Genomic DNA, 26,731 nt, shown 5'->3' with positions numbered 1-26,731 from the left:
GGTGCCTGTGTACATTTAATAAAGGTCACAAGCTTTTTTTTTTTATCTTTGTCATTAATTCCTGTCTCTTTGCCTGTGTGTTGTCTCGGGCCTGATTCTCTCTCCTCATCTTCCTCTGTCCAGCTCAAAAATCCTACCACTACCCAGGACCCGCTCCTCCTGCCCGTGGATTTTGTGACTGGCCCCAGAAGTTTCTTGGAGGACAATCACCGAGCTAGCCTCTCTCCCCTGATTTCCTGCCCTGCTTGCCTCTTAGCTCTGCTGACCACATCCTCTCTCACCTTACTTATATACTTCCTTACCAGTCATATCACTGGGGAGTTCTTAGTCCCCTAAACCTGTAGAGGACCCCCACCCAGGCTCTCTGCTTTACCCTCTGCTCTCATTCTGAGATTCCTGTCCTTACGATTCTCCCTATCTCCCTACGCTGCTCTTAGAACCATGTCTCTCTGCTTGGAAGCAGCCAGTCGCATCCTTTGCTGGATCTCCAACACCCCTTTTTTCCACAGGTGACAGTACTGACTACAATGCTGTCAGGCCGGTGGTGGTCGAGTACCTGGGGGAGCCTTGGGCTGGGGCCCCAAAACCCTTCTCGGGGATCCCAGCTCTGTGCCCTCTATGCCTTCACTTACACTGGGGCAGATGGCCGGCAAGTGTCCCTAGCTGAAGGGGACAGGTTTCTACTGCTTCGAAAGACCAACTCAGACTGGTGGCTGGCAAGGCGCCTGGGAGCACCCCCCACTTCTCGACCCATCTTTGTCCCAGCTGCCTACATGACAGAGGAATCTATCCCATGCCAGAGCCCAACCACCATCGCCCCCAGCCAATCCCTCTGGACACCTGGTGAGTACTCCCTTCCTCTTCCTGCCTCCCTGGCTTCTAGGAATTATTGGAAGGCTCTCTCTCCCTCAAGGCATCTGCCTCAAGGATCTGCTGTCCCCCTTCTCTTATTTCCCTCTGATCAGCCTACTCTTCATGTCCGTCATAGTGTCCCCATTGCCTCTCCTTCTACTCTTACACTTTCTAGGTCTCATGAACTTTTGCACAGCCTCCCCCGCTCTTGCCTTCCTTGTGAATCCCCAGGATGAGGGATCCAGCCAAGATCACCCCTCTGATCGCCTGCCCCCACTCTTCCCATTTCTCTGTTTCCAGGGCCAAAGGTGTTTCATGGCTCCGCGGAGGAGCTGTGTCTGTCTCAGGAACCCCCAGGCAGGACCCAGACCACCTCTAAGCGGCCTCCTCCTCTTCCCCCCAAAATGTGTAGAAGCGTCAGTGTTACCAGTTTGAGGCCTACCCTCCTGAAGCCCTTCCAGGAAGGAGCAAGTAGCAGATCCCTCTCTCAGGAAGACTTACTGCCAGAGGCCAGTGCCAACACGGTGAGTCACAGCCCTTCTGAGTGGAGTAAAGAGTAAACAGTTATTTATTACAGTTATTTACTGCTGGGCCCTGTTCTAGGCACAATGGTAAACAAGGCAGGCAGAATCTCTGCCCTCAAGGGATTCCCATGGGGGTGACAAAGAGAGGAACTAGTAACTGTTGGTACTGGTAAGTGCTGCGGACAAGCATGAATGTAGAGAGTGATGGAGGTAAACTGGGAAGGCATCTCTCAGAAAATGATATGTAGTTGATCCGAATGAGGAGGAGGAAGAACTAGTCTGAACCCAACTAAGAAATGAGAAGGAATTCTAGCTGAGGGATAGTAAGTAGCAAAGAGCCTGAGGATACACAGAACCTGGCAGATGACAGAGGGACCGAGAGAAAGCCACAGAGCTATGTTTTTCTCTCTTCCTCCTGACTCCAGGCCCAGGGCAGGGCTTTTCCTGTGTCCCATCTTGCTAGCTCAGGTCACCAGCAAGTCCCACTTAGAGATGCAACTCCCTTGCTCTTGAAGCCTCAGCTCCTCCCCTCTCTCTTACTTGCTGGTGGGTTAAAATGGCCCCTCCTCTCTCATACTCCCCCAGTAGGGGTCCCTGACCCCCTCTCCCTCTCTTTCTTTTCACTCTGGAGAATGTGTGGGTAGGGCGCTCTCCTCAACACCCCCCCCCCACCACCACCACACACACAAAAAGCCGGTTCCCCTTTCCTGAGGCCCTGGGGTAGGGGCGGGGTGGGGGAGGAGGGAAGTTGGCAACAGGAAGTGAGGAGGAGAAAAGCAATGACTGAAGGAGAGAGAAAAAAAAGCACCCAGCTGGGGACTGGGGTTTCTTCCCCAGTACCTGGGTCACCCCGGCCAGGAGCTGGGGGTGAGAAAACAGTGGGGGAGAGAGGAGGAGGTGGTTAGGTGAAGAAGAAGATTAGGGAGGAACCGACAGAATTAACTACCTTTTTCTTCCCCTTTTCCTGTCAGGCAAGACCCCAGCCCCTCATGTCAGAGCACCCTGTGTACTGCAACCTAGTGGACCTTCGCCGCTGTCCCCGGTCTCCTCCCACAAGCCCTGCGTGCCCCCCACTACAGAGGCTGGACTCCTGGGAGCAACACTTGGACCCTAACTCCGGACGCTGCTTCTACATAAATTCGCTGACCGGCTGCAAGTCCTGGAAGCCTCCGCGCCGCACTCGAGTGCGGGAGATGGTGAGACTTTCCCTCCTGCCTGTTCCTGTGTCCCCTCCACCTCCTTCTTTCCCCTACTGAACCCCAAAGCGGCGTGTTTTCTCTCGGGGCTGCCATCAGAAAATTGCCCAGAAGGGTGTTAAGAGCGGGTTGAGGTGGCAGCTGGCTGTAGCTTTGCTCCTCACCTCACTCCCCAGAACACTGGCTCCATGGAGGGGACGCAGACCCTGAATAGGGACAATGGTGTCCCGCAACCTCAGGCAAAGGGCTCAGAATCTGACAAGGTGACCCCGGAACTGCTTGGCCCCCAGGTGAGATTCCCCCCTCCTCCTGATTACATGCAAGAAAAGCCATCTTTTTACTACTTTATTTTATGCAAGACGTTCATCTGTTACCCATCCCACCCCCTGCCTCTCACCCACATCCGCACCCCTGTCCCCCCTATAGGGGGACTCCTAAGTTGATGTTTCCTCCACCTGTTTCTCCAATCCCCTCCCCCAGGGTTCACCCTACCTCTGCCCCAATACCTTCCAGCTCCACCCCTCAGACCGGCCTTCAGCCTTGCAGCCCTCTCGACCTCTGCCCCAGGTCCTGGACGACCCCCACGTAAGTCACTCACTTCCTTGTGCAGGCCAAGATCCTCACTGCCCCACCCCCCAATTCCTGCTCCTTTAGAAACATCTTCCTCTTTCTGAGTGTTCTCTGGGTATCCTCTCTTAGGCAGCCTACCCCCACCCCAACTGTAAAGGACCTCACTCCTGGGTCATTCCCCCCTTGGGAAAGCCTTGGCGGCTGTGGGGGGCTCTGGGTGGCTTATAAATAATACCCCTCGCCCCATTCCCCAGGAGGTGGAAAAGTCGGGCCTGCTCAACGTGACCAAGATCGCCCAGGGGGGGCGGAAGCTCAGGTGAGGAGACCCGGGAATACCGCGGGGGGCCTGGGCGGCTGGATTCCGTAGAGCCGAGTGCGGGGAGAACGCCTGCCCCAGACGATTCCAACTGACTTTTGCACCACTTCCACTGCCCCCTCCGCCATGCAGGAAGAACTGGAGCTCGTCTTGGGTGGTATTAGCGGGTAACAGCTTGGTGTTCTACCGGGAGCCGCCGCCCGCCGCGCCCTCCTCAATCTGGGTGAGTGTGAGAGAGGGGAGGAGGGGGCGTGCCGGAGGGGTTCAGGCCCGACTCCTACGGCCTCAGGCCAACTGTGGGGCGAAGGTGGAGCAGGGGGGAGGAGGGGAAGAAGCACAGCCTCCTGTGTCCTCGCGGTCCCCCGGGTGGGAGGGAGGCAACGAAGGGACCAGCGCCGTGGCCTCAGTTTCTCCCGATTGCCAGGGACCAGCGGGTAGCCGACCCGAGAGCAGCGTGGACCTGCGCGGAGCAGCCCTGGCCCACGGCCGCCACCTGTCCAGCCGCCGCAACGTCCTGCACGTGAGTGCCTCCCGCGCATACCCCAAGCTACACCCGACCCGAAGGTGCGCCCGGTTTCCCCCGCACCGGTCTCCCTCTCCGCCTCCCAGCTTTTTGTGCTTCTCCCCGCTGACTCAAGCAAGCCCTGTCTCCGCTGGTCCCTCAGATCCGCACGGTCCCTGGCCACGAGTTCCTGCTGCAATCAGACCAGGAGATCGAGTGGCGAGCCTGGCACCGCGCGCTGCGGGCGGTCATCGAACGCCTGGTGAGATGGGTGGGAGACGGTGGGGCAGAGCCCCGGGAAAGGCTCGGCCCGGGCAGGGTAGAGGGAGTGGGGAAGGAACAGTAGGATTCTGGGGTGGTAGGGGGCAAGGTGGTCGCAGTGTAGACCACCCTGTGGTGGGGCTGGGACGTGGGAACCCAGCAGCCGGCTAGGCTCTCCTTGCGTCGAGCTGGGGGTGCAGATTTCTCTTCTTCTCTCTTCCAATCTTCGACTCGGCCCACCTCGCCCTTCCCGGTCTAGGATCGAGAGAACCCCCTGGAACTGCGTCAGTCAGGTTCGGGACCCGCAGAGCTGGAGGAGCTGAGCGGTGGGGAGGACGACGAAGAGGACTCGGAACCGGTGTCCAAGCCACTGCTGCGGATCGGCGGCCGCCGGAGCTCCAGTGAGGGGCGGGGCTCGGGTGGGCGGGGCCCGGGGGCGCGTCTCCCGGCTCCTTCTGCACCGCGACTCTCGAGCTCATTCCACCTGCTGGTATAGGTCGGTGTCCTGAAGGAACAGAGCAGAACCGCGTTCGGAACAAACTGAAGCGGCTTATCGCAAAGAGACCACCCTTGCAAAGCCTGCAGGAGCGTGGGCTACTCCGAGGTGAGGTGGGCTGGGCCAGCGGGCTCCCTTCTCCTTAGTACCTGCTGTAGTATTTTTTTTTAATATTTTTATTTATTTATTTGACAGACAGAGATCACAAGTAGGCAGAGAGGCAGGAAGAGAGAGGGGGGGGAGGAAGCAGGCCTCCCGCCGAACAGAGAGCCCAATGTGGGGCTCCATCCCAGAACCCTGGGACCATGACCTGAGCCGAAGGCAGAGGCTTTAACCCACTGAGCCACCCAGGCGCCCCCCTGCTGTAGTATTTTTGCAAGCACCTTTATGTTCCTGATCTGGGCATTAGCCCACTTCGTGGATGAGAAAACTTAAGTGAGACTCACAGTAGAACTTCCCGGAACTAAATAAGCGGTCTTCTGCTCTTCTACTGCGTCGTCTGGGGGAGAAAGGGTGTACCTCCTGGCGGGGCTCTAGAAAAGGTGGTCGGGAGGGCCAGCTCAACTTTGGGGTGAAAACCTGTGCTGAGAAGACCTTTCATGGGTGAGGCTGCCTCTGGCTTTCCACCTTACCCTGTGCCTCTCCAGACCAGGTATTCGGCTGCCAGTTGGAATCACTGTGCCAGAGGGAAGGGGACACCGTGCCCAGCTTTGTACGGCTCTGCATTGCTGCTGTGGATAAGAGAGGTCACTTTTCCAGAAACCCCACAATCTCCCCTTCCAACAGGCCAAGGCGGAGAATTCCCCATCTCCCCCACCCTAGTCTTCCTTCTGCCTTATTACCCTCCACCCCTGCATCTCTCACCAGTCCTCCCCTTACACAGTTTGGAGCAGGAATCCTTATTTGCTCCCTGCCTCATCTCCTAGGTCTAGATGTAGATGGCATTTACCGGGTGAGCGGAAACCTGGCGGTGGTCCAGAAGCTTCGCTTCCTGGTGGACAGAGGTGAGAAAGCTTGTGGGCATGTGGTGGGACTTCGAATTTCATGCTTCAGAGCCAAGGTAGTCTCTTAGGGAACTGACATAACAGTGAGGTCTGGCTAGAGCTGCATGTCTTAGCTCTTGATCCCTTCTCATCCATGTTGCAGAGCGGGCAGTCACCTCCGATGGGAGGTATGTGTTCCCAGAACAGCCAGGACAAGGTACTTACGTGGAAGTCCCCTCAGACCCTTAAACCATCTGACATCCTCCATGCTCCTTCTGGATTCCTCTATATCCTGCTCCTGGGTGGGTTGTCCCCATCCCCACTTCCGCTGCTTTGCCCGATGGTGGGTCTCCTAGGTGTTTCTGTGGTCTGCCTTAACTGGATCTCCTTCCAGGTTTCTGTGGTCTGCCTTAACTGACCTCTCAGTCTCTGGATCTTTCTGGCCCTTCATGAGCCCTGAGCCCCTCTGTACCTCCTTCTCTTCCCAGAAGGCCGATTAGATTTGGACAGTGCTGAGTGGGATGATATTCACGTGGTCACTGGTGCTCTGAAGCTTTTTCTCAGGGAGCTACCCCAGCCTCTGGTGCCCCCATTGTTGCTGCCCCATTTTCGTGCTGCCCTTGGTAAGGGATGACAACTTTGGGGAATACCCTTGGTTTGGGGGTAGGGCATGAAGGGTAAAGAATAGTTTCCCTTATACCCTTTTATCCCATCCTGAGCATGGAGATGGGAAACAACTTTCAACTCCAGTTATTCTTTTGAGTGTGAATGTTCAGAAGGCTGACTAAAGAAGAATTCTAGAGCAGCAGTTGGGGGGTTCCAGGCTGGCTCAGTCGGTAGAACATTCGACTCTTGATCTCAGGGTTGTGACTTTGAGCCTCATGTTGGGTGTAGAGGTTACTTAAAAATAAAATCTTTTTTTAAAAGATTTTATTTATTTATTTGACACACAGGGAGAGAGACAGCGAGAGAGGGAATACAAGCAGGGGGAGTGGGAGAGGGAGAAGCAGACTTCCCGCTTAGCAGGGAGCCTGATGCGGGGCTCGACCCCAGGACCCTAGGATCATGACCTGAGCTGAAGGCAGACGCTTAATGACTGAGCCACCCAAGCATCCCTTAAAAATAAAACCTTAGGGCGCCTGGGTGGCTCAGTGGGTTAAGCTGCTGCCTTCGGCTCAGGTCATGATCTCAGAGTCCTGGGATCGAGTCCCGCATCGGGCTCTCTGCTCAGCAGGGCGCCTGCTTCCCTCTCTCTCTCTGCCTGCCTCTCCATCTACTTGTGATTTCTCTCTGTCAAATAAATAAATAAAATCTTTAAAAAAAAAATAAAAAATAAAACCTTAAAAAAATAATAATAAAGCTGCAGTTGGGCTCTGTGGGAAAGCAAGCTGTGGTACATTAGTGGTGTCTTCCATGGCCCTGGAAAAGAGTAGCAAGTTTACCCACCCTGCCCTAGCACCTTCCCTAGCCTCACCGCCATGCCTTTCCCTTCCCTTTTTCTCTCTAGCACTCTCCGAATCAGAGCAGCGTGTCTCTCAAATACGAGAATTAATAGGCTCAATGCCCAAGCCCAACCGTGACACTCTGCAGTGCCTCCTGGAACATTTATGCAGGTCAGGGAGACTGGACCTCTCTGCATGCGGAGGGAGGGGGGAGTGGGGCATGCGCCCGGGACTGCGTTCAGGTGCAGGGAAGGTAGGGGACACCTACGCTTCTCTCCTGTTTAGTGGGCAGAGGGAGGAAACAGATTACCTCTGGGCAGGACATCAAGTGAGGAAAATGGAGATCAAGAGATGCCCAGGGATGCTGTGAGAGAAATGAGGGCCCTCTCACCGCTCCCTTCCCCAGGCCTCTTTGTCTCCTGTTGGGACCGTGCTCATGGCTTATTTGGCTGAACTGGGCCTGGGCAGTGACTTCTGAGAGAGGAAAGCCGTTTGAATTAGAGCCGCCCAACTTGTGAGCCAAGGGGACTCTAGGGGCAGTCTCTGAGGCTGGGAAGAGGCAGGCATCTCCTGCGTTGTCTCTCCCAAGTTGTATCCTGAAGGTTTCTCTGCTGGTCCCACCTTGCAGCTCTCTGCTAGGTTCCCTACAGCCACCACCTCAACCCTTTCCTGCTCATCCCTTCAAAGAGTTAGATTTATTTGAAGTGGGGAAGCTGCTACCTTATAGCTCCTCCTCTTGGTCTTTGCCTACAGGGTGATAGCACACTCCGATAAGAACCGCATGACCCCGCACAACCTGGGAATTGTGTTTGGGCCAACCCTGTTTCGGCCAGAGCAGGAGACATCTGACCCAGCCGCCCATGCCCTCTACCCTGGGCAGCTAGTGCAACTCATGCTCACTGACTTCGCCAGCCTTTTCCCATGACTGGGGCGAGGAAGAAGACAAAAACTTGTTTCACTGATCTCTGATGGCTACCCTTTGGTGGGGGTGGGAATAGTGGATGTTCTGTTTTGAGGACATCCCATTAAATCCTGTGTCTCCCAGATGACTGTCTCTGTGAGTATGACCTGAGGGGTTGGGATGGGGTGGGGGAACCTCCCAAAAAAGGGAAGTGGGTGGGTTAACCTCTACTTCTCTTCTTGTTCACTGTCACCACCACCACCCCAAGACTGTAAAGTGTAAAGCAGGGTGCTTTCTGAAGCCGTTCCTTTATTATCCAGAAACAGTGTCATTATCAAATTCCTCCCCAGAACTTATACAGAAGGTATACAGCCCCAACCCATACCTCCCATCCCTGGGGCATCCCACGGGGCTCTGGCTCCTCCTCCCAACTTCTTCGAGGGGACAGAAACCCCTTAGGAAATGGATCTGTGGTTGCTGGGATTCCTCACTCTTCAGGCGCTAGAGTTGAGGAATTGTGTCTCCCCAGGCAGGGATCCCAGTAAGATACTCATGTTGCCCACAGCCATGTTGGGGGGCCCAGAGGGAGGTGGGGTATGTTCAGAGCTGTCCCCCTGATCATGGGAAGGGGGAGGACTCAGCCCCTGGGCCTCATCCAGAATAGCCACAAAGTCCAACTGAGTGTTGTCAAGGTCAAGAGAGTCCAGAGGGTTACACACCTGCCCTTCAGGAGGAGCATACAAGGCAGGACCCCCTCCCAGCCTGCCTACCTCAGGATGACCACAACTGGGGTTGGTGCTCCCTGCCTTGAGGGTCCCATAGCAAGTGGGCAGTGGGGGCAGAAGTCGGGGTGGTGCTGTTGCCCTATGGGGGGCCTTGCTTGCCCCTACTGCAAAATTTTCATGGCAGGGTGGAGGGGCGGGATAGGAGCCCGACTTGTGATTGGGCAAGTTAGGTGCAAAGCCAGGTCCATACGTGGCCATTGGACCCTTGGCAGGGCTGGGGCTAAGCTGGGAAGCCCCTAGAAACTTGGGACTCTGGTAGAGAGTTTCCTGGACTGGGGGATCTCCCCTGCCCCCTCCCTCCCAGAGCAGTTCCTGTTGAGACTGAACATAATTACACACCAGCTGAGCCTTGAGTTGTCCTGTGGAGTGAGTGGGGGAGTCAAAGTCCAGGCCAGGCCTGGGCTCTGAAGGAAGATAATCAGGGGGTGGCTGGGTGTAGGCACCTGACTGGGGATATTGGGGAGGGGGAGGCTGCGGATAGTGGGAAAACAGAGGCTGTGGGCGAGGAGGCCCGTCACTGGGGTGAGCACTGAGACAGGGTGCCAGTCCTGTGGAGTCAGAACCCACTGGACACCCTTGTTCGGGCTTGACCTGCACTTGTCCATAATGTTCAAGACGAGGACACTGACTGTAGACTCCAGCTGGAGCCTTGGGGCCTGGGTATAGCCCAGAGTGGGAAGGAAACTCACCCCATGGTTCAGGTGGGTGCTCAGGATAGGAGACCTGCTGGGGACAGGGGTTCAGCCCATAGCTGGTGGGTGGACCAGGCCCAAGAGGCAGGGAGCCTGGACCCCTAGCTCCATACGCTTCAGCTGCTGCCTCCTCAGGTCCCCCATATCCCAAAGTATCAGTAGGTTGGAAGTCCATATAGGGGTTTAGACCATTGCTCATCATGGAGGTCCCACCTTCTGGCTCCTTCTGCAGCCCTCTGGTATCCATGGTGACATTCTCAGTGATGCTAGGGGGCTGTGGTGAGTAGACAGCGGTTGGGAGTTGGGGATCGAAGTTCCGTCCTCCCCCTGTCACAGTGGGGGGCGTGTGGACACAACCCAAGCTCTTGAACCGCTGGACTCGGGCTGGGGCAGGGCGGTCAACAGCCCGGGCCGGGTCACTGGCCCTCCGGGTGACCCCTGCGTTGGCATTGTATCCTGGGTATTCAGCTCGGCTTCTCCAGGGAGGTGCAGGAAGGCTCCCCATCCGGTCCAGGCTGGGTGCTGCCATTGGGGGGGTACCACCTCCCCTGGCTGAAGCATACCTTGCCCGGAGAAGGTAGTGCTGGGTTGGCGTGAGGCCGGGCAGAGAGGATGCCCCGTTCTCGGGCGGGGATCCAGGGGGGTAAGGGGAGGCCAGGGAGGAACGGCGGCTGACGGTATAGGCTGAGCTGACGCTGCTGGAGCTGCTGCTGCGGCGGTCAAGAGAAACCGGGGGGCCCAGGCGGCGGGACACAGGGGTGCCTACAGGTGATAAGAAGAAAAAGCAAGGTGGTCAGGGAACCCTCTGAATCTCACCCTGCCTTCCCCATGGGACGCCCCTGTCCTGGAATCCTAGGGATAGGCTCCTTCACTCTGACCACTCAGTTCTGTCTCCTCCCATGCCCTTTCTATGTCTACGTCACCAGGGGTTCAGAACTGCTGCCTGTGAACAGTTGTACACATTGCACACTGCACAGCCCTAAGAAGCAGAATTCATGTTATACTTTGTATAGCACAGTTACCTCATAGGTAGAAGGCAAGTGTCTGAGGAAGGGGGGTCTTTCTCTAATTGTACAAAGGTGCTGTAGGCAACCCTTAGGAGGGAAGTCCTCCTTCCAACTTCAGAGAAGGTCCAGGTCTCAGCCCAACAACTACCCCCACCCCCAGGTCTCACCAGTATGGGTCAGGCTGGGCAGTTTGAGGCCCCGGGGCCCTATCGGCCGAAGTTGATGTAGCTGGTCCAGTCTGAGGTTCTCAAGGCGGCGAAGAGTGGACAGACCAGTACCAGCAATGCAAGGCCCCTCATCCAAGCTGGACAGATCCTCAGTGCTGCCCCCTGCATTTCCAGTCATTTCCACACCACTATCTGTGTTGGCTGCGCTGCCGGCTGGGGAGTGGTCACTGCTGCAAGACGACTGGGCCCCAGGGCTGGGCTGTGGCTTCTGGTAGTGAAGGGTGGGGGATTGGAAAATGAGGGCTGAGGGCAGCCCCTCCCCACGGCCCCACAGTTCCCTGAACTGGTGAGTGGCTCAAGCCTGTGTCCCAGTGACTGCTGGGACCAAGCGGAAGCTTACAGATGTAGGGAGGGCTGAGCAGGTGCAGGTCAGGGGCAAACTGGAGCGATGTTGAAGAGAAGGGCCTAGGCTGGAGCACAGACTGCCTGGGCTCAAATTCGCACCCAGTCCTGTGACCTTGGACCGTTTGTCTATATGCCTGAGTTTCATCATCTGAAAATGTGGAGAGTAAGTTCCTTTTTCACGAACTTGTGAGGAGTATATGAAATTATAATCATGCAGTATAATCATACTATGTGTGAATTGTACATGTAAACTATACATAAATTAGGATAATACACTAAGGCCCATATAAGAGTTTGTTGAACCAGGGCGCCTGGGTGGCTCAGTGGGTTAAGCCGCTGCCTTCGGCTCAGGTCATGATCTCAGGGTCCTGGGATCGAGTCCCGCATCGGGCTCTCTGCTCAGTGGGGATCCTGCTTCCTCCTCTCTCTCTCTGCCTGCCTCTCTGCCTACTTGTGATCTTTCTCTGTCAAATAAATAAATAAATAAAATAAAAATCTTTTAAAAAAAAAAAAAGAGTTTGTTGAACCAGTTCAGTCATTAATTATACTAGAATCTCTCCATTTGGGGTAACCCAAGAAGCACCACTGGGATAAGAGACTGGAGGACTTGGCCAGAGAGGAGGACCTGGAAGAATATGGAGGGGACTGGAAGGATGAAGGCGGGGCAGGCGGGGCACGGAGGCAGGGGTTGCCTGGGTCAGCTCACCACAGTGCCCTCTGGCACGGTCAGTCTGCTCTCCTCCCTGACGGGGCCTCCGTCCCGCTCCCTCTTGGGCTCCACTGTGGACAGGGACGGTACCCTTGGCAGGGGGCCGTCTCCTCGGTGGCGCTTGGTCACATGGGCATCAGGACCGTGAACCGTCTTGACGTGTTTCCGGAGCGAGCTAGGATCTGTGTAGCGTTTGGTGCAGCCCGGGAGCTTACACACATACGGCTTCTGTTGGGTGGACAGTGAAGACACCAGGCAAAGGAATCAGAGCAGGAGAGTGCAGAAGGAACGGGAAGAAGACGTGGCATCCGTTGGGGATGAGGGGGCAAGGAGGAACACAGAGCACCCGGGGAATTAAGGAGAGAGTGGGGCCCTTGGAGTAAAAGATGAGAGGATCAAGGGAAAGATTAGGAAAACTGACAGCCCAGGTCTGTGAGGCCTCATAAAGTCAGGGGTTAAGGGACCGCGGGTCCCCTCCGGGTCAAATGGGTCTATTTAGGTCGGTCCTTTGGCTGGTTCAAGGTAGGGAGTGTGGTGTTTACATGGAGGTTCATGGTTTCAGAAAGCCCTTATCCGGGTGAGTTCGGTTGGGGCCAGGGACTCACCTCTGAGGAGTGGGTGCTGGGCTAAGGGATTTCTTATGGGGGAATCTCCCCAGTAGCTGGCTTCTCAAGTGGGGAGGGTCTCTTAGGTGGGGATTCACCTCATTGGAGTGGGTCCGATTCTGGTGCTTGGCTCGGTCACTGGCATTGCTGAAGGCTTTACTGCAGCCCTCGTGCTCACACATGTACGGCTTCTCACCCGTGTGTGACCGCAGGTGCGTCTTCAGATTTTCGAGGCGTGAGTATGACTTCCGGCACCCCTCAAACTAGGGGATGTTGGGGTCAAAAGAGAGCTCTCAGACAGAAGGACAGGGAGATTAGAAGAACTGTAAATCTCAAAAGGGACCATTCCATCAGAGACTGTAACTCAAGATGGGAGAGCAAGTCCCAAAATTCAGGGACAAGGGTAGGCAAGAGCTGGGCAAACCGAAAGCCAGAGGAGGTGTGGCAGCAAACATCTCCCCATCAAGCCAGAGCAGATCTCCCTGCATGGGGATCTTAGACTGGCTCAGGATGGGGTCAGTCTGGGAGTGTCTTATGTCCTCGACACCAAGCTTCTCCATTAGGTCGAGTAGCAGACGCAGTGTCTAGGGCCCAGAGTACTTTTGGATGCCCACAGACCCTGGGATTGTGACCTGAGCCTGAGCCAAAGGCAGAAGCTTAACCAACTGAGCCACCCAGGCATCCCAGAAATATCTCAATTTCTTTTAAAAGCAAGGGAAAAATAGCATTTAGGGCCAAGAAAATGTCCTAATATACCACATCAATATGTTCATCTTTATACTAACCCAGTCATAAGATAGTTTTAAAATATTTGTTTATGGTGGCAAAAAGTGCCTAGGATCCATGAAAATCATGAGCTCTGCCTTGACCTTGGGGATCCCCGGTTTAGGGAGGGACCCTGGGCTTGGGAAGCGGGCGCCTCACCGTGCACTTGTGTGGCTTCTCGCCCGTGTGTCTGCGCATGTGGACCACCAGCATATACTGGGCTTTGAAGGGCCTCAGCTCCCTGGAGCAGCCCCCCCAATGGCATACGAACTCCTTCCGCTCCCCATGGATGTGCTCACTGTTGATGTGCTGAAGGAGGAGACAGAGGCTCTCTGAGATTCCCTTCTGCCCCCAAGTCCCAAACCAGACCTTCCCTGGACCTCTCTGCCACCCCCCACCCCGATTCCTCCAAGTCTCCACCTCATGGGGGAAGAGGCGGCAGAACAACCATCACAGCCTGCCCCCCTATTCTCCCGTGTTTCTAAAACAGAGCTAGCTCTGTTTCTACCAACCCAACTGGCCACTCAGCCTCTGACTTCAGTATTCTGGGACCTCCTGCTCTCAGCCTCACTCCGCAGTGTCCCACCAGAATGTCCTATAAGATCCAGCCAGCATTCCTGTTACCCCCTGGGGCTCACGTGCACCAGCTGCTCCTGGGAGTCAAATTCTTGGCTGCAGCCATCCCAGCGGCAGTCAGTCTCATACACAGATTCAGGCTCCGGCTTCTCCTCTCTCTCCAGGTCCTCCCGCCCATCCAACATCCCCAGCAGGGGATCCTATGACAGAAGAGGCCGTCCTAGTGTCACTGGGGTGATAGCTTTTGTTTAGTTCAGGTTTCAGAGTTAAAGTCACCCCCCCTTACCTGTGTGCCTGTGGAGTTGGGGCTGGATATATCGCCCTCCAAGGGCTCCTCTGGGCACTTGTTAACCAGCAGGTCCAGCTCAGACTTCAGCTTCCGCAAGGGAAGAGGTGAGGGTGATGAAGGTAGAGGTGGGGAGAAGGAAGAGAGAGCCCAGCCAGGTCTTCCTGCCCCGAGTGCCCCCACCCAAGCAGCTGGAACCCCTGGGTTTGGAAGAGACTTCCTCCTCAGACTGCACTGGGATGGGCATAAGGCGGTATCTCATTGGGAAGAGTCTGATTCAAACCCCAAGGAGTGAACCCCAGCAGCCATACCCCTTTATGTTTCTGCGGCTGAAAACTTTTAGATCCCCTAACCTTTCCTCACCTTTCCCCATAAAATCCACCACCCGCCCTGAGCTGGGGGAAATTGGGGGGCAGTAGGACTCTCACCTGGCAAGTTGGGAGGGGTCCCCGGGACTGAGGATGTGGCATCATCCCACCTTGAGTGGGGTCATGGGGACCACAGGGCTGGCCCCCGAAGGAAGGTGAGGTCCCTTTTTGGTGATTCATCTGAGGTGGGAATCCCAGAGATGGACTGAGGAGGAGGAGGAGGAGAGGCAGTTACTTAGGACTATCATCTCAAAGAATTCCAAGAGTCCTTGGGCTATTTTGGAGTGTTTCTGGAAGATGGTATGGGACGTGGTTGAGGCAGGCCCAGGAAACCACCAAAGGGGGTTTCAACACCTTTGAAATGATAAGGATTTGGATAGGGTCAGGTGCTTCGGAGGGCTTGAGGCTTTTAATGGGGTTTGGTCAGGTCTTTAGCCCAAGGCTCTCTGCACCTCATGGTGCCGATGGAGAGGTGCCCATAGGAGCCCCCAGGAGATGCACAGCGTGAGTTGATGAAGGCCACAAGGGAGCTGGGTGAGGTGCGGATGACTGTCTGCAGGTCCAGGCTGGCGTCTGACAGAGGTGAGATGGAGAGGGCCCGCTTCTTGGTCAACTTGACTGCACTTCGGGGAGGAGGGAAGAGTGGGGCTGGAGCAGGAAACAGGGGAGACAGTATGGTAAATGGGGCCTGTCTCCATACACCCAACCCATGGGTCCTGATTCTCAACAACAAAAAAAATGACACTTGACTCTGCTTTGCCCTATCAACCCCATCTGTGACCTCCTGATCATGCTCCTGACCCCTTGCTCCAGTCTCCAAACATTTCCTCTTCCAAGTTAGATCCCCTGCCTTCCCCCCACCCCGCCTCCAACACAACTTTCTCTTTTAGAGCAAGTTCCAGAAGGGCAGGAAGGGAAGAAATGTTGCCTGAGGCCTCACCCTCAGTGCAGCTGTTGGTCTCTCTGGCTGGCCCGTAACTGTGGGGGCCAGACATGAGGTTGGCCTGGTGGCAGAAGGGCAGACCAGGCAGTCCTAGAAAAGAGAGATAGCCAGAATGGGGAATGGGGACGAGGGACACATAAGGCCAAACCTTGAACCACCAAGAGAGGCCCGATCCCATATTCCAACCCTATAAGACATAGAACCTCAAATCTTCTTGTGGACTAGAGACTGGCATGGGGTAGGGGATAGAAGAGGGATTCCCTGGGGTTAATTGAGACAGCTGCCAGTCCTCAAGGCCTGGAGATTGGTATTTGCACTGACCTTCTGTCCCCATGTTGGGGGCCTGACTGGGGAGGGGCCGGAGACAGCAGGGCTCGCCATAGCTACTGACCGGAGGTGGGGTCATCGAGTTGAACATGGTGTCTGAGAGGAGAGTGTGGGGACTCTGCAGGAGGGAAATAAGATGAGATAACTAATTCAGGTATAGAACCTCGAAGACATCTGCCATGGGAAATCAAAGTGAAGTGAGCATCACTCATCCAGGGTGAGGGAAAGGAGAGTCCCAAAGAGGCAAAGGCTGTTTCGAGGATCTTTGTGGGAACTGAGTGGGTTCTTTGCCTGGGTGGCCTAAGTGTCTGTGTGTGTGTGTGTGTGTGTGTTTAGGGGGGAGTGTTATGGACTAACTGAGCCAGTATGAGCCTCAAGTGATTTTATACCATAGCCCTCCATTTCTTCTGGCTTTGACCATGGGCCAGCTCTGAGGGGTAGGATGGGGGAACTCATGATGAGCCCCTTTGCCTTCATTTGTTCCTGCCCAGCAACAGGCCCTCTACAACCTCTCCAGTATCCAGCAGAGGGAGCTCTCGCCACAGCCCAGAAGGAGAGGCTGGCGGGGCCAGGAGCGAGCGCAGATGATCTTTTTCTAAGGCAGAAAACTGTATGAAATGGGATAAGGTTTCTGAGGGGAGCCTCCCGGGTCTGTTGAGTACAAAGAGTGGAAACTGGTGTTATCCTGGGGTAGTTTGAATCTGGGCGCCCACCTTACTTGGTCTGTTTTGGGGGAGCAGGAAAGGACTGTAAGAGAAGGCTTTGAGAGAATGAAAAAACAAAGTCATCATCCATCAGAGAAGAGTTGTGAGGGAGAGGGTTCTGCCGTCCGCTTTCCTCCTCAAACTCCAGTTTTTGTTCCATCCCGGGTTTTCTGGTCTCCCGGGACTGAGGGTGGGGTGGGGCGGGGTAGGGTGGAGAACGACCGGGAGCGGGCCGGCCGGCGCGGTGGGTGATCCCGGGATGCTGGGATTTAGGGTGAGGGCGGGGTAAGATGGGGAGAGGAACCCGGACCCCATGACCCAGCCCAAGCCCCGCAGCCTGGATTGTACCCTTCCTAACTCCTCCTTTCCCAGCGGAGAGCTGGATCCCGCATCCAAGACCTCCCAACTCGACCTTGGCACTTTGTGTGTGTGTGTGGGGGGCACAGCTGGCTGGCAGCTGGATGGGGGGGGACACTTCTTCCTCCTCCTTCCTCTATGACTCACCCAGGGGAAAGAGGCAGGGGCTCGCAAACGACCCCCCAGACACTAAAGAGGACCCCCAAACGTGCCTGCTCAGTCATCTTTCTGTGCCACTGCCCAGCCGCAGGAAAGCCGCGATGTAAATGGGGCGACATCCCTCCTCGCCCACGCGTGCCACAGCCCACCCACGTCTCCCTGTCACACTAGTGACAGGAAAATTTCGCCAACTTTTCCAGCTTCAGTTAAGTTTTTCTGGGGTGTGGATTAGAGCGCAAGATGGGGCAGGGAGCTCTAGGGTTGCCCTGCTGGAGCCCTGAATCATCTTCTGTGTCTCCCTATTTTCCAGAGTCCCCCTAGCACCCCCGCTCCCCAACTCCCAGGAGTAGGCCCCGCCCCCTTCTCCCGGTCCCGCCTTCTCCGCCCCCGTGCCTCCTCGGCCCACCCAAGTAGCCGCCGCAGGCTCTGGCTGCAGACGGCTCCGCTTCCCCCGCCCGCCCCGGGAGCCCAGTCGAGCGAGCCGCGGTGGAGGGAGGGGTGGGTAGTTGAGAGGCGGGACACATTCTTCCCTCCTCCCCTCAGTGCATCCAGAAAGCTGGCAGTGGCGCCCGGGGGGCGGGGGGCACTGTTGAAGCATAGAGGTGCCCATGGCGGGGTGGAAAAGAAAGAAGAATCCAGAAACTATAGGGACAGAAAGTGGCTGGGTAAATAAAATAAGGTGTGTATGGCCAGAGAAAGGGGTAAGGACACCTTAGGTTCCTGATTATCACAGCTGGCTTCCCAAGGGTTAACCCCTCCAGACCCCCGGGAACCCCTCAGTGACGTCAAGGGCGGGGTCTGTACCGCCTGGTTGGGGATTCCGGAGAGATAATTAGGGGGGGGGGTGTCTCCGGACCCCGCCTCCATAGGGAAAACCACCCTAATTCCGGCCCTTACAACTCCCCAGGGAAATTGCCCCGCCTTCTCCTTCCACTGGACAGTAAAGACCTATCCTATGAAGACCCCAGTTCTCCAGCCTCGAAAACCTTAAGTCCCCAGTCACTCTGGGATCCCCTTTCCCTAATCCTGTCCCCGAAGCTAGCTGCCCAGGGCGGATTGTTTCGGGGTCACCGGGCCTGAAAGAGGCTTCAGAGCGGGGAGCAAGGGCAGGCAGGGTGGTCTGAGCCAGAGGAGGGGCCTTGGCGCCCCCCGCCCCGCGCTCCCGTTGGGGAGGGGGTTCCAACGGGGATACACAGGCAGTCAGTGGCCAGTGGTCCCGCCCAGTCCCAGTAGGGGTCTCCCTGAGGCTGGCCCAGCTGTCCTGGTGGTCCTGAGGTCAGAGGGTCAAAACAAGGTCTCCGCTCCTCCTAAGCACCCTGACCACAGTCCTTGGGGACTCAGGAGTCCAGATTCCTTGAGGAGTCTTTCTAGGGCCTAAAGGAGACGCTGGCCCCTCCAGCCCCCTTCCTTATCCAGAAGACACTTCTTTCCCAGGGAACACATGCACCGGCAAGCTCATCTGTCACAAGATAGGTCAGGGGTTCAAGACTGCCCGTCCCCCACCGGTTTGTCGCCTCACACACACCCATCTCCACCCCACCTAGGGCTCTCTCCTTAGCTGTTCCCTCCTTGCAGAAACACTGACGTCTTCCTGCCGGCGCTCAGGACACACCTGGAGCTCCCTCTCTACCACGCAGACCTCCAGCTAGCAGTCCCTCCAGCCTCTTCATCCCAAACTCATGAAAGTGAGATGTTTCTAATAGATGGAAGAGGCGGAGACAGACAAAGAGATCCACGGTTGCCTGAGACAGAAACACAGAGACTGTCAGAAGAAAAAAAAAAGATACAGAGAAAGGGAAATACAAATGAAAAAATTCTTCAAACTTTCTATATCTCACGCAGGCTCTCCCACCCCCTTTTTGTCTCTGTGCCCCAGGTCTCCCTCTTGGCTGGGCAGAGTCCCTCGCATGCAGGGCATCCCCTCGGGCCCCCTCCCCCACTGCTCCCAGGTGGTCCCCCGCCGGCCCCCCTTCTCACCTCCTTCTGGGCGCAGGGCTCGGGATGCGCGGTCCAGGGCTAGAGTCTGGGCTGGGGGGTGTGCGGTGGGGAGGGGGGGCGGACAGGGCCACGGCAGCGCAGCCTCAGTGCCACCCCCACCCCCCACTAACCTGGCCGCCAGCCCTCCCGCCGGCCCAGCCCGCCGGGCCGCGAGCCGGGACCACCCGCGAGAAGCGCAAACTTTTTTTTCCCTTTTGCAAAAACTTTTTCTCGCTCAAGCAGCTGGCGCGCCGCCGCTCTTCCCGCTCGCCTCTCACCTCCCTTCTACTTCCCTCCCTCTTGCCGTTCTGGAGGATGAGGCGGGGTAGCTAAAAGCAAGAGAGGGGGTGCCGGGCTTATTGCACCCCCAGGACCCCCAGGATCCTCCCCCTCCCTTGAGGGACCCTATACTGCCTACCCCCCCCCCCCCGGCACGCTGCTGGTGGTGGGCAGTAAATCCCGGCATGGATTCTTGGATCGGCTGCCCACGAAGAGGGGCCCCCCCACCCTACCCCCAATCCCCAAGCTAGGAAAAAAACTAAAAAAATATATTGCGAGGTGGGGGGCGACGAAGACGTTCATCCGAGAACGATATTATTGGAGGCTAGCGTCGTTGATTTTGGTTGGGGCTCTCTGAGCATTCCGCCATCCTTTAGTATATCACTGCTGGCCTCACTCTTTCAGTGGAACATGAAGGGGTTAGGACAGTTTTGGGGTTTGGTGCAAAGAGGACTGGAACAGAGTTGACTTAGAAGTGAAGGGTCTATAGAGCATACAAAAGACGAGCCGTGGCTGAGGCTCTGGGTGCAGAGTATGCGGTTCACAAGGTTACTAAGGAACCTTGGGACGCGACCGAAAAGCAGCACTGTTCCGCGGAGAACCCCCGCTCTCCTTCATCTCTAAGTTCTGGAGACTGCGGGCACCTCCGCACCTCGGTTCCGCCCGCTGTCTGCAATTCCAGGCTGTCTGCTCCCTCTGCTGGCCGTTCTGGCACATGACACGCTCGGAGTCTCCCAGAGACGGCCCTGGGAGCTGAAGTAGGAGGCTTACGGGTCACCCCACCAAAGCCCAGTTAGGAGCCCAGGAAGGGGGTTGCATGAGCCCAAAGAAACGGAAAGTCTCACTAGAAGAGGCTGCTAGTACAGAACGGTAGTGTCTGAGAGGGGAGTGCCTTGCCCCTTCGGATTTGTGGATGCAGGGGAAGGGGCAGCTATTTCAGTCCATTTGATCTTTATGAGAAAGGGGAGAAAACATGGTGAGGAAAAGGAGTCCCCTCGTCTTCCTAGCTCTGATAGGAAGACAGGCCTCTCCCATCCTAGCTCTGCTTCCAAGAACCACCTCCTCGGGCCTGGAGAGTTAGTAGGTTAACTGTTCAGGCTGAGGATCAAGGGGAAAAGGTGAAATTAGGAAGAGGTCTGAGGCCCTACCAATATGGGTAGTAATTGCAGAGGAAAAGGAGTCCTAATTGACCCTCTCTCCCCCATACGACTTTGGCCTGGACACCAATTATACCCAGAAGGTCAGGCAAGACCAGTGGTCCTGTCCCAGCCATTTGCCCTTTCTTTTCAGAGAAGCTTTTTTTTTTTTTTTAAAGATTTTATTTATTTATTTTCCAGAGAGAGAGGGAGAGAGAGTGAGCACAGGCAGGCAGAGAGGCAGGCAGAGAGAGAAGCAGGCTCCCTGCCGAGCAAGGAGCCCGATGTGGGACTCGATCCCAGGATGCTGGGATCATGACCTGAGCCGAAGGCAGCTGCCCAACCAACTGAGCCACCCAGGCGTCCCTCAGAGAAGCTCTTTTAAAGCAGACTGGTTTTTCCTCCTCACCCAGGTCTACAGATTAGTGATTCTGTGAGCGCAGGAGCAGGGGGGAGGGGCAGAGGAGGGAGAAGCTGACTCCCCACCAAGCAGGGAGCCCAGTGCAATGTCCAGCTCCATCCCAGGATCCCAAGATCATGACCTGAGCCAAAGGCAGACACCTAACTGACTGAGCCACCCAGGTGCCTTTTTTTTTTTTTTTTTTTTTTTTAATAAGCTCCCTGCCCAAAGTGGGCTTGAACTAAGAACCCTGAGAGTAAGAGTCAAATGCTCTACCCGCTGGGCCACCCAGTCACCCTGCCTTTACACTCTTAAAATTTATTGAATTTTTGTTTATGTGGTTCATGTCAATTTACTATTTTTAGAAATTAAAACTGAAAAGTTTGTAACACAATACACAAGCACATATCCCATTAACAGTGATGTCAAAAAGATGATGTAATCACATGCCACATAGCTTCTGGAAAACTCCACTGTATACTTTTGAGATAATGAAAATAAAAAAGGCAAATACCATCTTAGTATTATGAAAATAGTTTTGACCTTGTGAACACTCCTGAAAGGGTTCTCAGGGACCTCCCAAGGTCCTCAGACCTCACCTTGAAAACTATTCCTCCGGACTATCACCCCAGCACTTCTTTATGACTCATACTTGTTGATTTTCCCCCTTATTTTTATTAGGAATATATAAACATTTGTCTCCCCCGTGGGTCCTGTCCCCTAAACTGGGAAAAACCAGGGAACTTCTTAGGCTCAGTACCCCTCTCACCCAGCTCCCATTTCTTGGGCTCTCCTAACCTACTTCCTCTTAGCCCCTTGCCCATCTCCTTCTTGACCCTCCCTGGAAGCTCTTCCATAGTTCCTAGCCTGGACCAGCCTGCTTCCCCTGTCCCAAGCCTGCTTCCCTCACTTGAGGACTTTCTTTTCTTGTGAGAGACTAACGAATTTTTCTCTGCCTTCTCCTTTCCTCCACTCCTCCCTCACCACTGCCGCCTTCTCAGAGGGCTTAGGGTAGGAAACCGTGCTTTCTGGGGAGACTCCTTTAGAGAACACACTTTCCCCATCTCCCTACACATCAGCTAGCCTGGAATAGGCAAGAGTCTGGACAAACAAGTGCCCATTTGGGTCCCCTAGGAATCACCCTGGTCATCTGACCACCAGCCTGTTAGGTGGGGGTGTGGATCAGGAATCTAATGTCTCCCGCCACAGACGCCCTCTGCCTGGGAACCCCTAACCGATCTCTTTACTCCAACTCCCCAGGTCCTCTCGCTAGCTGCAGCCACAGGCCTCTACCACCATATCTGGCACATCTGTCTTGACCACATTGCCATCCCGGTCCAGGTAGAGGAGAGACAGAGACCTTCGGGCAGTAGGGACACAGCAGGAAGTACCCAAGGGCCAAGGGTTGTTGGCCTTGAGGAGGCTGAAGACAGCCGAATGGAAGGAGGCAGCAATGCCAGGGCTGCCAGCCAGGTGTGGGGGGCACTGTCCACTGCAGTAATTCAGCTTGTACCCCTCGGGCTGCAGGATCCAGTCCTGCCATCCTAGTTCCTGGAAGTCTACATAGTGGTCTCGCCGGCAGCATAAGGGGGTCTCAGGCTCACAGGTGGGGGTCCTCCTCCTGGCCCGGCCTGCTCCAGGCTCATTGGGCCGGATCTTAAGCTCCAGGAAGGGCCGCTGGTCTCCCGCCGTGTCCAGGAGCCGCAGAGGCTGCTGGGCAGAGGTGGCGTTGCCTTCTAGGCGTCCGCAGTTCAGCTGGAGCTTCAGGACGGTGGACTCCTCGGCCCTCAAGCCACTAGGGGGCAGAGTGAGGGCGTGCCAGCCCGGGGCTGTCATCTGGTGCTCAGCCAGGAGTTTGCGGGACCCTGGGTGCCTGCTCCTTGGGCTCCATCGGAAGATCCTCAAGGAAAGCGTGCCAGGAAGGGTGGGGAGCACGTGCAGCCAAAGGCGAGCATGGTACAGGTGGTGGGACTGAGCTGTGGACAGATGGAAGGTGAGCACGGAGCTGCAGGGTGAAGTGGAGGAATCTGCCAGAGAGATGGAGAAGGGATGGAGGAATGTGAGCAGCGATGAGCTCTTCTCTGAGACTCCTGCCACCCCCGCCCGCTGCTTTCCTGAGCCCCTTTAGAAGACACAGGGACTGCCTTGTGTCCTCCGTCCTGCATAACCAGTCAACTCCTCCTCCTCCCACACCCTGCCTTTTCTGTCGGTCTCCCCTTCCGCCTCCCTCTCCCTGTCTGCTCTCTGCCTGCCCCTCCCTCACCCACCTGTGATGGTAGCAAAGCTGATGACCTCCTCCCCTTTTGCAGGAGCCACACTTCCTGGCTGCAGTCTCCGGAGGGCTCTGGCCAGCGCTGCCTGGGGTGGAGGGTGAGTTATTCTGGGACGACTGGTCATGTGCAGCCCCTCCAAGATCTGCTGCTTGGCTAGCTCCAGTACCAAAGCGCGTTCTGCCTGGGGCACCAGCGTGGGACCTCCACAGGAGGGACATACAGACCCTGCCCCCTGTGCCCACACCAGTGCCCACAGCAGCACCAGCTGGGGCTGGACATCGGGGAGCCCCATGCTCCCGGTGAATGGCCCTGGGTTGGGTCGGGAGCCTCGGATGGCAGGTGCTCCTTCTGTTGATCTGATTGCTGGAAGCCAATGAGGGCACAGGGGCAGCAGCGGCTGTGCCACACCTAGCCTCGGCCAAGGGTAGAGCCACCTGCCTTCTATTGCCTGGGACTCAGGAAGGCAGTATGTGGATGGTCCTATGAGTGGCTGTGTTTAGCGCAGTCTGCCAGTTTGACCCTCACAGTTCATGGCTGGTTACTGACTGGGGCCTCTTTAGAGCCACAACCCGGGGCTCCCTCACTTAGTGGTCAGCCAGCAGACCTACCCTCTGAGCCCTGGGATTGGCTGGCTGTACTGCCCATCAGGGCCCTGCAGGGGGCGGAGGTCCCCCTCCACCCCCGGGGAGCTCGGGTTTCACCATCTGGCCTGGTCACTGAGTTTGAGGTATGGGTAAGGGGGTGGGGGTGCAGTGTTAACACGCATGATGCAAGAAAGAGAATGATTTCACATGCTCAGTCCCCAAGGTCTGGGGCTCGGGGGAGGGACTCATAAGGGCAAGATGGGGAGGGCAATTTCCCCCCCATACCTCTAGTCCTTCTAGCTTACCCAGACACCTTTGCTGCAGCAGTTCTTAGAGGCAGCTGTTAGTTCCACTGGTTATTTCTCCATGGTTTCTGGGCCTGAAGAACTCTGGTCTCTCTCTTCCTAGCAATGGGGTTGGGACAGGGGGAGAGGAACGGAGTCCTCCTGCCCAGGCCAAGGTGGCAGTGCCACGGGGCACAGAAGTCACCTCCTGACCCTGCTTATGCTGGCTGCCCAGAGTCCAGTTGGACTGGAGCACAGCGTGGAGGAGGGCTGGAGCGTGGTGAGGGTAGGGGGGGCATGTTCCTATGATGTCAGGGGAAACCCAGAGAGGTAGGGGAGGCAGTGATGCAATCTTACAGCAGGACACAGTCCATCAAGGCTGGCAGAAGGGTGTGGGACTTGGGAGCACCCATACCTACATACTGGGTCTCTTTTTTTTTTAAAGATTTTATTTATTTTATTTTTTTTTATTTATTTGAGAGAGAGAGACAGTGAGAGAGAGCGTGAGCGAGGAGAAGGTCAGAGAGCGAAGCAGACTCCCCATGGAGCTGGGAGCCTGATGTGGGACTCGATCCCGGGACTCCAGGATCACGCCCTGAGCTGAAGGCAGTCGTCCAACCAACTGCGCCACCCAGGCGTCCCCATACTCGGTCTCTTTAAGGGGACTGTGAGAGTTACGTAAATTCGGGACATCCTAGGAGTGGCTGGAGGCCTCCATGAAAGGGGGCAGGACATGGGAGGTTTAAGGACTTTGAAGAGCAAAGCAAGATAAGTGGGGTGACATTAGCTCCAATCCCAGCCCTTCCTCACTGACAAAATGGGAAGGCCGTGGCCCCTCCACCTTGAACTTAAGATGGTAGACTTAATGCTGTCCTTTCTCCTTATGCCCGCAGTTTCTTCAAGAAGCTAGAAGACTGTGATTTGGACACAGGCCACAACTCCATCTTATTAAGCTCCCACCTGTGTAGCCAGTGGGGGGACTGCCAAGAGACTTCCAGATCTGGCACCAGGGGGAGAAAGGTGGTGCTTTGGGGACTGGGGAACAGTACTGGCGGTGTCCAGCATGTGGCGGTGTAGCGCCACTGGACGGCCGCTGGCTTAGTGCTGACCAGCTTCCCAGGGAATAGGCTGCTCTGAGGAGTGGGGAGCGGCACAGGGCTTTCCAACCTCTCCCTCTGGGAACCCTGCCTCTCCCACAGAAAACAAAGAAGCCAGTCCCCGTGCTCTCCCCTCTCGCCACTACCAAAGAGCAGAGCTGTTGTCAGGCCCCAAATCACCGCTACCTTTGGTTTTAGACCTCGTCCCATTGACACGTGGCGATGGAGCTTGATGACAGGTGACAGGCATGTCCTAGAAACCCAGGGCACTGTGTGCTGGGTGGCGGGGGACGCTGGGGTAGAGAAGGGACAAGGATACTTTTAGACCCTCCTGTCCTTCCTACATTTTTCCCCAGGCGGAAACATATTCAAGTTCTCTGTCCAGTCCTCTCCTTCCCCGTTCTGAGCAACCTCTCTGTTGGTTGAGGCTGGTGAGAAGGAGTCCTCTACCCCTGGGGTCTGGAACATCAAACTGCAAAGAAGTTTCTGCCCATAGTGGTGTCTCAGAGAGCTTATCTGTTGGGGCCAGGAGACAGAGTCAAGGGAAGCAGCATCAAGTGCTTGCAGGAGTCACTGACTCCTCTTCTCCCCTACCCTCTGTCAGGTGCCCCCAATTTTCGGCTCTTCCTACCCTCTTGTTGCTGTGCCTGGCCTGGCCCTACCTCCCCACTGACACTTACGTCAGAACCCAGCTATAAATATGCTCTTAGCATCTTAGTCACTTTCCCCAAGAAGTTCTCCCAGGTTATAAATACCCCAGCCATCTGCCTCACAGGCCCGCCCTACCAACCTGGTTGGGTGCTGGGGGGGAGGGACAGGCTCGGGGGGCGGGTAAGAAGGGAGAAGAAGCCCGAGTGGTTATCTTGCCCACATGACAGAAGCCTGACACAGTCTAGAGTTAGGGGCCAAGAGGCTCTGGAAGCCAAGGTTTGGAAGAAGACAGACCCACTCTTTCCCTTTTACAACAGGCAGAGCCAAAAAGAAAGGGAGTTAATACTGATTCTGTGTTTATTTTAAAATTTGTTGTTTTGCTCATGATGGATTTTTTTGGCATTCATTTTGCTGCTTTAAAAACATAGCATTGAGATATTATTTATCTCAGTTGATGAATTTCTTGGCATCCCCTTACAATTTGTCCCTCAAAGTGACTGCCTTACTTCACCTCACCTTAATCTTGGCCCTGGGGACTGAAGCTGGAGTTGGAGGGAGAGAGGTCAGATCTAGGGAAGGGGTGGTTTGTAGGGAGAGGAGACACCGTGGGAGGGGGAGGAAGGGGCACAGAAGACTTCCTTAGATGTTCTCCTTAGATGAAGATCTCCTCTAGGCAAAGGTGGCATGACTTCTGTGGGTTGTTCCCACGTCTCAGATACGCAGGTCGCCTAAGAAAACCCCCTTCAGACTTTCTCCTCTATGGTTCCTCTTCCAGGGACCTCAGACCCTGGGAGGAGGGAGCTATACACTGAGCAAACACAGACATCACGTTACCCAAAGGACACGTGGGTTTTGCGCAAACTCGGCCTTGGGCTGCAGACAATATCGACCCCATGGTTCAGGGCTGTCTAACCAAAGGGAGGGGATGATGGGGAAAGAAGGGCAAAGGTCTAGAGGGGACCCAGTCTCAGAGCAAATACCTCCCCTCCTCATTCCATGCCTTCTTTTTCTTCTCCCTGTCCTATGCAAGTGACTCTTGGTCAGTTCCAGCTTCCGGGCAGGTCTCCTGGATGGAGGCCTGGGGGTCAGGGAGGGAAAGCCACCAGCCAACTCTGAGCCCTGCCTCTGCCTCCCCCAACATGTGTGCTCCTA

The 26,731-nt window shown here is 55.8% G+C and overlaps 3 protein-coding genes across 8 annotated transcripts; 1 reads left to right on the top strand and 2 right to left on the bottom strand.

Annotated features, from left to right (window-relative positions):
- The first annotated feature begins 63 nt into the window (after positions 1-63).
- Positions 64-8,188, top strand: ARHGAP9 (Rho GTPase activating protein 9). 4 transcript variants are annotated; one of them, XM_044226287.1, is made up of 17 exons: positions 64-843; positions 1,153-1,376; positions 2,348-2,572; positions 2,749-2,862; positions 3,086-3,157; positions 3,397-3,458; positions 3,591-3,681; positions 3,883-3,978; positions 4,124-4,222; positions 4,481-4,622; positions 4,718-4,825; positions 5,365-5,463; positions 5,644-5,721; positions 5,864-5,917; positions 6,189-6,323; positions 7,208-7,313; positions 7,896-8,188. In XM_044226287.1, exons 1-17 carry the CDS (start codon positions 528-530, stop codon positions 8,065-8,067), a joined length of 2,193 nt encoding a protein of 730 aa, XP_044082222.1. In that variant the 5' UTR covers positions 64-527; the 3' UTR covers positions 8,068-8,188. The 4 variants fall into 4 exon arrangements, with proteins under 4 accessions (XP_044082222.1, XP_044082221.1, XP_044082220.1 ...); XM_044226286.1 differs by having other exon boundaries at positions 3,053-3,157; positions 6,192-6,323; XM_044226285.1 differs by having other exon boundaries at positions 3,053-3,157.
- A 161-nt stretch (positions 8,189-8,349) lies between these two features.
- Positions 8,350-18,566, bottom strand: GLI1 (GLI family zinc finger 1). 3 transcript variants are annotated; one of them, XM_044228247.1, is made up of 12 exons: positions 18,511-18,566; positions 15,673-15,796; positions 15,349-15,441; positions 14,861-15,056; positions 14,469-14,613; positions 14,041-14,130; positions 13,817-13,954; positions 13,338-13,487; positions 12,512-12,676; positions 11,806-12,036; positions 10,695-10,962; positions 8,350-10,282 (listed from the first exon to the last, which is right to left on the bottom strand). In XM_044228247.1, the coding sequence occupies exons 2-12, from the start codon at positions 15,767-15,769 to the stop codon at positions 8,538-8,540; spliced, it is 3,318 nt and encodes a 1,105-aa protein (XP_044084182.1). In that variant the 5' UTR covers positions 15,770-15,796; positions 18,511-18,566; the 3' UTR covers positions 8,350-8,537. The 3 variants fall into 3 exon arrangements, with proteins under 3 accessions (XP_044084182.1, XP_044084183.1, XP_044084181.1); XM_044228248.1 differs by lacking the exon at positions 18,511-18,566 and adding an exon at positions 18,439-18,483; XM_044228246.1 differs by lacking the exon at positions 18,511-18,566 and having other exon boundaries at positions 15,673-15,937.
- Positions 18,567-21,213: 2,647 nt separating this feature from the next.
- Positions 21,214-23,454, bottom strand: INHBE (inhibin subunit beta E). The gene is made up of 2 exons (XM_044226927.1): positions 22,958-23,454; positions 21,214-22,717 (listed from the first exon to the last, which is right to left on the bottom strand). The coding sequence occupies exons 1-2, from the start codon at positions 23,253-23,255 to the stop codon at positions 21,960-21,962; spliced, it is 1,056 nt and encodes a 351-aa protein (XP_044082862.1). The 5' UTR covers positions 23,256-23,454; the 3' UTR covers positions 21,214-21,959.
- Positions 23,455-26,731: the final 3,277 nt, after the last annotated feature.

The sequence above is a fragment of the Neovison vison genome, chromosome 12 (genome assembly GCF_020171115.1).
Source record: "Neovison vison isolate M4711 chromosome 12, ASM_NN_V1, whole genome shotgun sequence".
NCBI classification, from domain to species: Eukaryota; Metazoa; Chordata; class Mammalia; order Carnivora; family Mustelidae; genus Neogale; species Neogale vison.
The sequence above is the reverse complement of the archived record's forward strand: the minus strand, read 5'-3'. Positions and strand labels throughout refer to the sequence as shown.